Source organism: Nasonia vitripennis, chromosome 5 (assembly GCF_009193385.2).
Source record: "Nasonia vitripennis strain AsymCx chromosome 5, Nvit_psr_1.1, whole genome shotgun sequence".
NCBI classification, from domain to species: domain Eukaryota; kingdom Metazoa; phylum Arthropoda; class Insecta; order Hymenoptera; family Pteromalidae; genus Nasonia; species Nasonia vitripennis.
This window is the reverse complement of record NC_045761.1, coordinates 11,071,746-11,084,473: the sequence shown is the minus strand read 5'-3', so window position 1 is coordinate 11,084,473 and position 12,728 is coordinate 11,071,746. Positions and strand designations below refer to the sequence as shown.

Below are 12,728 nucleotides of genomic sequence, written 5' to 3'. Positions count from 1 at the left end.
ACCATGAAAACACATAATTTGATTAAACTTAAACGAAATATACAAAGGAAATGTCCTGTTATTACGATATATATAAAATTATTCAGAAAGCTCATCAAGATAAGGCTCCAAAACCTTATCCGGACCCTCAAAATCCAAAATCAACGACAACCAAAGCCAAACTCACGCTTATTCTCGACTGGTCGTCATCCTTGGACAGACTATCCGCGTGTTCGCGATGATGCTGATGCTCCTCATCGTCATCCTCGGTATCAGTGTTACTGATACTCTGGGGCAGCGGCGCATAACCTTTGACGTTCGGTTCGCCCGACATTGCGATAATTCTCCTTCAACTCGTAATGCACAAAAGTAAAAAAATATCTGGGTTAAAAAACGCAATCAACCCAACATCTCGCGACCTTCTGCGCCTCAATCTTCTGGATTATTACTATACTGGGCCTAGCGATAAATCCGATAAAGGAGCGGACGATGCGCGTCGCAGTTCGCACAAAGCTTGAGTGCTTGACATATAATCAGCTGGTACACCTGAATACAGCCAATAATACCGTGACTTTCTTCGATCGAATAATATCAAGGATTCGACTCGAAGAGAGGTTAGGTTTCGCGGTTAACTTCAAGCGAGTCTTTTCAAGAGCAATAAGGAGTTTGTCATTACCAACGAATATAGACTTCCTATAGAAGAACGGTTCTGTGTTAAGATGGGGGGACGAAAGCTTGGGTAACAGGCCGTTAGTTCTGTTACCCAACCGCTCAGCGGCGCCACCTATGAGTTTCCTTCAGCTTGTCGCGCATATGAGCACGCACCAGCAGACGATTCATCATTCACGCAGTATATTATGTAAAATATACTTTTTAACAATAATGAAAATAAATAAATGATAAGAAAATGATTAATGAGTGTGTAAGGAGGCTCTACAAAAGTATTGCTTGTGACAACCATATTTTTCTGATTAGGAAAAAAGCCGCGTAAACAGCGCGAAGAGAGCTTTGCCGCAGTCTCTGTGTTTGTTAGTCATTCTTGTTCACAGTCTACAGAGTTCTTTTGCAACAAATAGCGTTAAATAATAGTAGTAAATAGGGAAGTACATCGTTCTAGTTTCGTGAGATTTTTCAGATAGGTTTATTGTGTTTAGCGAAGAAGATTTCGTGGTCAGCATGTCGTCTCCACGTGCACTTTGTGTCTACACCGATTGTGGAACATCAAAGGCAAAAAATCCTGATTTGACCTTTCACAGATTTCCGCGTGATGAGATACGATAAATCTGTTTGTCATGGGTGTTGTTAGAGTTAATAAATGTGAAAATTCAGTAATCGGAGGTTATAAAAACATCCCAAATTCATGAAAATCTTTATACACCCTGGTAAAAATAACTCATTAAATCCGATTTAGAAGAATATAATCAGTTCTAATTGTAAATCTTAATCGGAAATTTATCTATATAAAACGATTGATCCTATTAAATCCTATATATCCTATATACCAGGGCATCAGTAAAAGTTTCAGATGTAGCTAAATTAAAAGAAAATTGCGGAAATAAACAAATAATTTGAGTTCCTTCAAGGTAAAAAGTCGATAAAATCTTTGTAAACATTTATAACGACAAATTTTTTTTTACCAAAAATAGTGATGGTTTTGGATTTTTATTTTTAACTTATTAATTTTTGGTTTTGATGAGCAAGTGAGATTTTATTTAGATGTAATTTTTTTAAATTCATTATCACGTTTGATTAAGCAGGTAATTAAGATTGCATTGAATTGATTTTTACGTTTTGTATGATGCATGTGACGATGACTTTTGTAAGAATATTTTGTTTCTACATCAATAGTTCATACTCGTTTGTCTTTTCACGTTTTACTGAATTATTTATTGTATTTTTATTATAATAATCATTTATAATTTCTAATCATTAAAAAATTGCACAGTCGGCTTATTTTAATTATTCATGATCTCTGCAAATATTGAGCAACATACTATATTTAAAATCTTATTCTACAACTGTTCATACACAAAGTTGTACGAGCAATTGTTTATTGATATATACATAAATATCTATATATTCATGTATTCTCTTTTTATATTAGTATTTTTTGGAAAATATTCAAGTACAAACAAAATTTATTTTGTATCCCATACAACCCTTTTGTAAATTTAAACTAAATAAATTACACAACTATTTTTCAACCCTGGCAGTAATTTCACAATTTTCGTTGGCGAATATGTTAATAAAATGGGGTTGTTTTACTGAACAGGAGCAATCTAATTTAATTTAATATTAACTTGTGATTATGCTAACTTATGCAAAATATAGATGCTTACATACTTAGTTTTTTTTTTTTTTTGTCAATAATTAAATAAGCAGTCTTACGTTTCAACTTTGAAAATTCCCCATGTATTGCTCAACTAATGCGGAGCATTTCTACCAAGGAATTGATTTTATCCAATATATAATATATAATTTGTTAATTTTTTGAAGAAAAAGTAATTAAATAAATGGTTAGTGAAACAACTTCTATTATTTTTTTCTACAGTCGCGATTATTTTATAATCTAACATAAAATAACGTAGAGATTATGTACCCAATGTGAATTGCCGTCTAGCATGGATTATTTTTAGCTTGTAGCTCTGTATATCTAGTTTTTAACCAGCCGAAATTTATAGACGTTCCGAATGGATTCTACGAAAAAGCAACGCAAGTTTGGTAGATTTGACTAAGCAGCAGTTAGACAACAAGCGTATCTGTTCATCACATTTCGCAGATGATAATGTGATGAATACTAATAAAGCAGGTACGAGAAAACTTAAGACTTCTGCAACCCCAAAAGCATTTGTGTTATGTACAGTTCCAGAAGGCTCTCAAAACATAAATGAACATGTTACTCATGAAATCGATGAACCAATTGATGATAGTTTACTTGATGATACTTTATTAAATTCAGATTTGTCACAATTAGTTAATGGAGAGCCAAGATTGATCGATTTAAATGTTCGTTCAACTATACGCGCTTCTTCTTCGACAAATGCACGCGAAGTATAATTCAAGTATAATTAATAACAGCAAACTGTTCCAAAATCAAACTTCAACTCATGCTTATATGAATTCAAAACAAAAGTTAGAAGAAGAAGTCACTAACTTAAAAAAAACAATTACTTCAAATAGACGAAAACTGCAAGAAATCTGTAAAATTAGTACAAATAGCCGCTAAAGCTCAACTAAAAAACATAAATATAAAATCGTAAATTACCAAAAAGTTTTGAAAAGTAAAAACAAAAAAATCGTTAATTTAAGTAAAACAATCGAAAAAAATAATGAAACTTTAGATTTTATTGAACAATTTGAAAAATTAAATGAAAAACAATTAAACCTTTTTAAAATGCAGACTAATCATATCAAAAAACGTAAATGGACAGACAAGGAAAAACAATTTGCTTTACAGTTGTTTTATACATCTCCTAAAGCTTATTGTTTTTTACGTAAATAATAGAATTTTGCTCTCCCTTGCGTAACAAATATTAGGAAATGGGTTAATGAAATAGATTTAGCTACGGGAAAATCTGAAAATTTATCTAAATTGTTAAAAGCTGACGCGATGTCTTCAAAAGAACGCGAATGTGATTTAATGTGGGATGAGATGAGCATCAAAAAACGCTTAGATTACAATTCTAAAAAAGTTTATGTTGAGGGATTTACATATTTAGCTGAACACGGCCGAAGCGTGCAGGCGGGTAATCATGTTTTAGTTTTCATGTTTTCATGCAGTATAATTGGAGACAACCTGTCGCTTACTATGTTTCACATAACGCCGTTTGTGGTACTCAACTCAGTAAAATTATTTTGGATATTTTAGATTATGTAGAAGAAACCGGTTTTAAAGTAAAATCCATGGTTTGCGATGGGGGTTCTCCAAATCGAACTGCAGATAATACTTTAAAAATTAAGAAAGATAAACCTTACATTGAGCGATATGAACGTAAAATTTTCTTTAACTACGATGCTCCTCACCTACTTAAATGCCTCCGTAATAATTTTAGGCTTCATCAAATGACCATTGCGAGTAACAAAGTATCTTGGGACGTTTTAAAAGAATTGTACGCTAAAGAAGAAAATTGAATTTCTAAATCGGCACCTAAATTAACTATGAAACATCTCGAACGTAGTGCTTTGAAGTAATGAATGTTAGCTTAGCGGCTCAAATTTTCACTAACATAGTTTCATCTGCTATATTAACTGCTTCTTTTGTAACTAGGGACAAATTAAATAATCCACACAGTATAGCCACGGGTGATTTTATTAAAAAAGTTAATGATCTTTTCAATTGCTTAAACAATAGAAGCCCTAAAGACAAAAATCCTTTGCGCCGACCTTTATCCGATCACAATCCACAGGTTGTAGATTATTTAAAAAATAGTTTAGAGTGGATCAAAAGTACTTTAATATTGATGGGACATGCAAATCGCATTGACAACGTATAGTAGCTTTTTTTGTGAGAGTGCACATTTTTTATGAATTAAAATGGATTAATTGGCGTGCACGTGATGCAAAATGTCAAAAACGTGCTGTTGCTGGTGAGAAACCGAATGCCAAATTACAGAAATTAAGCCATCGATAAGCACAGTTCGAGTATATAAAAATAAATTTTTCAATCAAATTCTACAGTCATTTTTAGCAACAAATTTTATGTCTCGAAGATAATCAAAGTGCTTATTTGCTTATTGTGTCGTCTCAGCCAATTATTACTTTATACTTTATATTTTATTTTATTCACCGAGGAATTCTTATAAATTGTCGATAAACGGTAGTAATTTTTTAAATAGAATAAGCACTGGTTTTTATTTAAAATTATTTTTGTTTACAACTTTTAATCACTCATCAATATAAAATCATTTGTATTTAATTGCATGCACATAATAAATATTTTAACTCATTAATTAAATAATAGTATGTTTTGATTTTTCATATTCTTTTCTTTTCTTTAATTAATTAAATATTTGTAAATACCTTCATTAACAGCAGTTGCATGAGTGTTGATCGATAGTTGCATGAAATGTAAATAATTTATGCGTATCATCATCGCTATTCTTACACCTATGCTTTCCTTTTATCCTAACCTGTTCCTAATGGAAGAAAACTTAGCCACCTTCCTGATTTGTTTCCATCGAATAATATTAGTTTGATTGTTTTTAATTACATAAACAAACTAATATTAACTAAGAACAAGTATCCCGATTTATTATTTTTACGCACATTGTAGCGAAAATTAAATTCTAAGTATTACGTAAAAATTAAAGTATCACGATTTTTATAGTGCGTCATATATAATATTTATTTATTATTTACATCTAAGCTGCTATTATTTAATTTTATAACATTCATATAGCAAGGACATTGATATTCGGCTGAGTTGACCGCAAGCTTAAAATTTGAATGGCGCCGTGAAAGTTAGAGAGACAGCACGATAGAAATTGATGGCTGTCGCCATCTCGCGGAGCGTACCGAACTACCGCTTTCTGCCCCCTCGCCGCTATACGAACCGTTCTTCTATAGGAAGTCTATATTCGTTGTCATTACGTACCTACAATACGTATATAAGCCACGCGGGATCGAAAGACTGGAAGAGAAAAGAGTTTAGTTTATCTTTGTTGTTCGTCACTGAAAATTGTTGAAAGGTAATTTTTTTTATTTTTACGTTGGGTTGAGGGTAAAACGACCCCGCGAACGCTGTTATACTAGTTGCGACTTTAAATTGCATATACGCGCACGTTGACAAACAAACATCTGTAGGTTATGAGAGAGTTTACTCAACATTTTTATTCATCTTGTCATTATGTCATTTGCAAGTGTTCTTATCGAACTTTGTGCATCATTTATTGTTTTTTAACCTATTGTCTGTTTTCAAAGTAAATATTAGATGAGTTTTGTTTACTTCATCTTTCCTTCATTTGTGTACTTAATTTAAACATTGCCTTGTAAAGTTTATTTTCATTAATTTTCACAAATATATCAGCATTTCTATCATCTCTCTCATATCTGCATGATGCAACTGTGCTGACAGGCTTTACAATAGCTTGAACTCTTGTTCAAGGCAGCATTGGTCCAAGGGTTCTATGATTCGCTCCCGACTGTTAGTCAAGTTGGGGTGCGCCTACCTATCGAGGATCCAATTAAGCTTTTACCACGCTTCGATGACTTCTTTGCTGGTTCCTCCACCTGATGTGCGCGGCCAGACTAAGCTGGACTGCGAAGCATTCAGAGTTAAGCTAAAGAGTGTTCCTTACCTGCAAGTACCTCAAAACTGCATCACCAAGTTTCAAGGCAATGTCAAGAATTTTCTGCTCAAATTGCCCAAATTCAAGCCAGTCCAGACAGCCAAGAACCTCCATGGAGAAACTGAAATGTGTGTGTACTTTGATCCCAGTAAAATTCAGAACATCTCCGACAGCTTCAAAGAGGAGATCAATTGGGCTGAATATTATGCTGAACAGGATTTAGAACTGACATATGAAAACTGGCCGAGGGACGATGTGCTTCGCGCCATCCTCCCCGAGAACGTCGAAGTCCCGACATCCTTCAGCCAAATCGGGCACATTATCCACATAAACTTGCGGGACGAGCAGCTGCCTTTCAAAAAAGTCATCGGACAGGTTTTGCTGGATAAAACGGCGAACGCCCGAACGGTCGTGAACAAGCTCAATGTCATCAACAATACCTACCGCAACTTTGAGATGGAGATCCTGGTTGGCGATCCTGACACCATCGTCACTGCCAAGGAGTCTGGCTGCAGCTTTACCTTTGACTTCGCCAAGGTCTACTGGAACCCTCGACTCGTTAACGAACATGCGGCTCTAGTGAATCTGCTTAGCAAAGGCGACGTGCTCTACGACGTGTTTGCAGGCGTGGGACCGTTCGCTGTACCCGCAGCGAATAAAGGAGTGAGGGTCTTGGCCAACGACCTCAATCCCGAGTCGTACAAGTGGCTCTGCAAAAACTCCCAGGGAAAGAAGGCCAGGAAGCTGCTGACGGCATTCAACAAGGATGGCCGAGACTTTTTGCGAGACGATGTCAAGAGGGATATCCTAGAGAGAAGAAAGAACGGTAGCCCCGGAGCAGAACACCTGGCGATGAATCTACCAGCATTGGCAGTCGAGTTCCTCGACGTGTTCCGCGACAACTGGCTGAGCGAGGACGAGGCAGACAAACTCTGCTCGCGACCGCCAATGGTCCATCTGTACTGCTTCGTGAAAGCTACCAAGCACGAGGACTGGAAGGCTCTGACCCGACAACTCCTCGAGAAGAAGCTGGGGAAAACACTCGTCGAGATCGAGGTGCGGCACGTGAGGAACGTCGCCCCGAACAAGGAGATGATGCGCGCGAGCTTTAAACTGGAGCGCGGGATATTTAAAAACGAGAAGGAGGAGGAGCCAGCAAAGAAGCGCGCGAGAAAAGATGATGATGATGATGAACCGAGTTCTAAAGATGTCGATATTCCAGATGGGCAAGAACAAGGGGAACAAGGCCGGAGGAGCGAAGAACGTGTTTAAGGTCGCGGGCGCCCGCAGCCAGCGAGCCAAGACCAAGGCGAAGAAGGTCAAGACGACGCTGAAAAAAGTAAGTTGCTCGCACTCTGGAGTCAAAGAGAAAGCAATCGACGAGTAATTTTCTTTTCGAGACGAGAGCTCACTCTGTATATGTGTGTATTGTAGCTGGACCTGGGTCAGGGCAGCAAGTTGAACAAGGAGAAGACGAATCAGATAAACAAACAGTTGGTGGAACTCAGCAAAGAAGTGCATCAGCCCAAGACCAAGCCCAAGAACAAGACGGCACAGCCTGTTGGCAAAACAGTACAACCGATCAGTGGACAGGTCAAAGAACAGGCCACCAGTCTTATACAGAATATGCAGATTTGACAGTGACGAACTAGATAAATAATTTTGACTCATTGTTATCATTCTTCTTCCTCATTTGTGTATAAGACTGTTACTCTGTTGAATAAATGTAAATATTTTGTAAGAATCTTGCCGAGTTGGTTTTTATTTTGATTCGACCTTGTAGAGAGGCCTAGTGTAGTGAGAGATGACAGACAAGTACAAGGCCGCGTTGATAGTCATCGGTGACGAGGTTCTCAGAGGACAAGTACAGGATGCGAACACGATCTACCTGGCCAAGAGCTTGCAAAAGGTCGGCATTCAGATACGCAGAGTCGTCGTCATTCCCGATGAGGTAATGTTTGTTGGTTGAGCGACAATCAGGAGTCGATTGCAATTTATACGGTTGATTTAAGAAAATGTAATTATTGCAAGCATTGGAATTTATGAAAAAAATGTTTGTTGATAAATTTAAATCGCGTGTCATCTACTGTCTTGAAATTTAATTTTTTTTTTTTAATTTACTTTCGCTACTTGCATAAAAAAATTCAATATTCGAGCATCGTTAAAAGCTTCACTTTCGGTCATTAACCCCGCCAAAAAAAAACACAAGCCACCGCAAGATAAACTTTGCTGCGTCAGGTCGACGTTATCGCAAAGGAGGTGTCGGAAATCTCCAAGAACTTTCCAGTGGTCTTCACGTCCGGTGGCGTTGGTCCGACCCATGACGACGTCACCTACGAAGGAGTTGCCAAAGGTTTGGGTCTGACCTTGAAAGAAAATAAGACAGTGCTGGAGCTTTTGAAAAAGGCTTTCCCTGATCAACCGGAGGCCAAACGTATGGCGGTGGTACCATGTCCTTGTGAGATCGTTTCTGTCAAACGTCAGGGGTCAGATGGTAAGTTGAAAGGATTGTTTAGAGCATTCTTTAAGTCATTACTTTTCCTTTTTCACTCATAAACAACGATTTGTAATTTTGTAAAAACGTGCCTTTTCGGAACAAAAAATAATAGTTAATTATTCAAACACGATCGTTAAATTTCAGTTTTTTACCGTTTTTGTAATTGTACGACTGCTGGAAAAAGCATTTAGATATTTTTTTACGATAAACCTACTCAACTCGCACTTTTACATTTCTGCACATACGATCTACAACTAAAAGAAAGAATTTTCTATGTGCAAAATAAATGAATTCCAAGAAAGACAGCAATACCAATTACTGCAATCTCTAGAAGACAAGAACTCTTACACAACCAAGTCCAATCATTAGTTTTACGCAAAAATTCTCTGCGTCGCTTTTATTACACAAGAAGCATAAATAAAAAATTCATCTTTGCGCCTTTGTAGTGATGTTAAGGCTCTTTAAACAGTTATGAATTTATCGAAATGTAAAAGTTGATAAAATAACTGTTTAAACATATCCGTATGTTCTACTCCGATTACCCTCATCACGTATATATGATATAGGTATCATACACCCGTATATTGTTTTAACAATCACCACACACGTGCTCATTTTTCACCTGAGCACATCACGTCTCGCTTCTCCAAAGTTTTCCGTCCAGATGAATTTCAAAGCCTGCCCTTACTGCACGCATAGTTGAAAATTAAATTGTGAATTTACAAGATCGTGTTGTAAGTAGTGTCGAGATAATTCATATATATATTTGTGTTAACGTTGTTAATATAGAAGACTTGCAAAAATGCGATAAAAGTTTGGTTTGACTATATTTTTAACACTTGCATCATTTCATTTTATAGCAATTAAAACTCATGTTATGGCAAATATTAATAATTAATGTAGGTAGACTTTCATCGCACGTCCACAATATTTCTCGTCATTGCTAAAGATTATAATAGACAGTACAACGTAACAGGAAGAGACAACGATGCATTATTTCCCTTTACTTTCGCCTCACGCTCATAACATTTCTCATTTCTATTGCACCGTAAAATTTTTTACACATCTAACATTCACTACATAGGCATAATTATAACCTAAGCAAAAACAATAATATCCATTTAAACCACAGGCGAGTACTCGGTGATAAAAGCCAACAACGTCTACATCCTGCCGGGTTCACCGCGTTACTTCCGCGCAGGAGTGGACGCAATCGTTCCTGGCCTGGAAACCGGTCGCCGATTGCACTGCGAGCACGTGGACGTTTGGCTGGACGAGTTCGAGATCGTCGCTGTTCTGGAGGAACAGGCGCTCCGCTGGCGCGGCGTCGTCTCCATCGGCAGCTATCCCCAGGTTCAAAAGCGAAAGACCAGGATCACTCTCGAGGCTGAGAACAAGGAGGCTTTGGTCAAGGTCAAGAAGGAAATTCTACAGATGTTGCCGATTGGGTTCGACAGGGCCAAGGCCGAGGAGGTGTACAGGAGTAGAGAGGAATTCGAGCATGTGAGGAAGGCTTTCGACGTGCTCGAGGAATGCTATAGCAGGTGAGAACGTACGAATGCGTGAAAATTATTACGACCTTGAATAGTTGTAGTTTTCTAGTTATATACTCTATTATTAGACGAGTTTGATAAAAAATCATTCGAGCTTTCATAAGCATATCCGATAAGAAACTTATAACAAAGTAAATTTTCATTCATGTATATAGAGAAGAACGACAAATTTTAAATAATACTAAATTTATGTTACAAATTTCAATCGTTTTGAATATTTCAGGTATAAGGCAGAAGAAGTCTTTCTGAGTTTCAACGGGGGCAAAGACTGCACCGTAGTGCTGCACTTGGCGGCGGCGTTTGTTCAGATGCGAAACCTCAAGGCTCCAGTGTGCCTCTACGTCACCGGCGATGCTTTTCCAGAGGTAATATCACGTACGATTGCGTGACAGTTGTACAATCAAAAATTTCACCTGTAAAAATTAACCTTTCGAAATCTCTGAAGGTAGAGGAGTTTGTAAGCGAGGCTGCGAGCTACTACGGCTTCGAGACGCTGCACAAGGACGGTTCGATCAGAGAGGCCCTGGTCAAGATTCTGAAAGACAGACCAGAATTAAAAGCCTGTCTTTTGGGCACCAGAAAAGGCGACCCCGGAGCTCACTTGCTCGAGCCGTTCACACACACGGATCCCGGCTGGCCCGAGATCATGAGGGTTAGTCCTATTATTGAGTGGTCTTACAACCAGGTATGTTATTTATGTTATCGTTTAATCATTAGAAATATAGTAAAAAAATGACTATAATGACTGGTTGATGATAATACATTGTTTAATACTAATAGGTCTGGCAGTTCCTTCTACGCCACGAAGTACCGTACTGCTCGCTTTACGACGAGGGATACACTAGTCTCGGTGCTCGTGCTACTACACTAAAAAATCCACTTCTGCGTGATCCCAACGACTCCAGTCGTTATCTACCAGCGCATAGCCTCGCCGACGACTCCACCGAGCGCCAAGGACGCGGATAATACTCGCCGACAGGACACGTCTAAATCGCTTTTAGTTCAAATTCTCGTCGTTTGTTTTTCTTTCTTGATCGTCGTTTAACGAGATTTTTTTCTATACTCAGAAAGAATAATGAAGACTTTTAAATTAATTCGAGTTACTAGATACTTTATAAATAGTGGAGGAGCGGCGATACACTGTCTCAAGATTTTTGCAGAATAGTGCTCCGTGATTCGAAAAGGTTAAGAGGCTTCAAATCAGTAATGCTATGTAATAGGCGAATTGTTACCGGACAACTTTGACGAGCAGACGTGAAAGTAGTACTAATCTATCGAGATCATTTTAAGGGTTTAAATTATTTTTATAAAAATTGTAAATAGTCATTTAAAGAAGATAGGGGTGCACAGTTTTGTGAAAACTTAATTTTTTCGAAATTAATTTAATTATAATTTGTTGAGGTCTGATAAATGTTATTCCTTGTTAGTTATTAAGTACGTACTATCGCAGCTATATGTCACTTGAATAGTGCTTAATTTAAAGTGTAGATCTACGAAACATGCGTGAGATGCACAGACTTTTGTTATTTACAAAATGAATGTTGAGATAATAAAGCAACGACGGATATATCCTCGTATGCTTAGCCTCGTTTGAATTACTTGCTACAGCAATGATGTTAGCGAGTCATTGATACAGTATTACTTTCACGGCTATTAAGTCCCGTAGTTTTAGTTTTGTAAGGCTTATTTATTACGTAAAGGTTTATGTTTGCTCTGCCTCTGGAGAATCTCTAATCTGTATATTCGCACCGGCGCTATAGCCTGTTACGTTTTATTTCGATTTATACTCACCAGTTACGTCGACACCTACTGCGCTGTCTCTATTCGAAGAGACCAGATTGTAGAAAGTTCTTGATTTTTGCGTTTTATGTTATCGAGTTTCCCACAGGAAGTCTCGCCTTACAATTCGGACATCGAATTTTCATCATGTGATGAATATTTCATTTTTACGAATCGAATAAGACAATAATTTACATTGAAATCGGACAGTTTCACGCTGAAATCTTGAAGCTCGTTACTTATGAATATTGTACTCTAAATCTATAAAGGTGTCGTAAAAATTCTAATTGTGTTTTTGTACTTGAAAGGCTTGTCTGTGGGCCAAAAGCATCGACGAAGGAAGCTTTCCAGAAACCGATTCGTCCGTAAACACAGACTAACAAGCTCACAAGTTTCTAGAATCAAGCGAGGTGAGCGCACGCGTCCGCATCTAGCGTAATAAAAGTTCACGCGATGATTTCCTTTCCTTCGTTGCAGGGGTTGTCTTAACTTAGTTAGTTGTAATAAAATGAACTCTAATCGAGTTTGAACGCACATTATATTTTTGATACTTGAAGCACAACATATGTCACAAGCGTGCTCTATATGATAAACAAAGCATCGAGTTCAATAAAAAGAAAAGTGCACACGAAA

The 12,728-nt window shown here is 37.4% G+C and overlaps 3 protein-coding genes across 5 annotated transcripts in view; 2 read left to right on the top strand and 1 right to left on the bottom strand.

Moving 5' to 3' along the window:
- The window catches only part of LOC100124186, a 3,239-nt gene extending 2,597 nt beyond the window's left edge, over positions 1-642 (bottom strand). Inside the window, exon 1 of the mRNA XM_001608029.6 lies at positions 167-642. Within this exon, the coding sequence (XP_001608079.1) occupies positions 167-313 (147 nt within the window). The 5' untranslated portion in view covers positions 314-642. The remainder of the gene's footprint in view (positions 1-166) is intronic.
- The window catches only part of LOC100678311 (FAD synthase), a 22,838-nt gene extending 10,110 nt beyond the window's left edge, over positions 1-12,728 (top strand). Inside the window, exons 1-8 of one of the 3 annotated variants that reach the window (XM_032601052.1) lie at positions 3,211-5,666; positions 7,489-7,605; positions 7,701-8,217; positions 8,505-8,760; positions 9,896-10,307; positions 10,540-10,681; positions 10,762-11,001; positions 11,097-12,728. In XM_032601052.1, coding sequence (XP_032456943.1) covers positions 8,071-8,217; positions 8,505-8,760; positions 9,896-10,307; positions 10,540-10,681; positions 10,762-11,001; positions 11,097-11,282 — 1,383 coding nt within the window. In that variant the 5' untranslated portion in view covers positions 3,211-5,666; positions 7,489-7,605; positions 7,701-8,070 and the 3' untranslated portion in view covers positions 11,283-12,728. Of the gene's footprint in view, positions 1-3,210; positions 5,667-7,488; positions 7,606-7,700; positions 8,218-8,504; positions 8,761-9,895; positions 10,308-10,539; positions 10,682-10,761; positions 11,002-11,096 lie in introns of those variants that run through there. The other 2 variants (XM_003424537.5, XM_031932100.1) reach the window with 2 other exon arrangements.
- Positions 6,183-7,904, top strand: LOC103317842 (tRNA (guanine(37)-N1)-methyltransferase). Its single transcript, XM_032600213.1, has 3 exons — positions 6,183-7,421; positions 7,489-7,605; positions 7,701-7,904. Exons 1-3 carry the CDS (start codon positions 6,183-6,185, stop codon positions 7,902-7,904), a joined length of 1,560 nt encoding a protein of 519 aa, XP_032456104.1.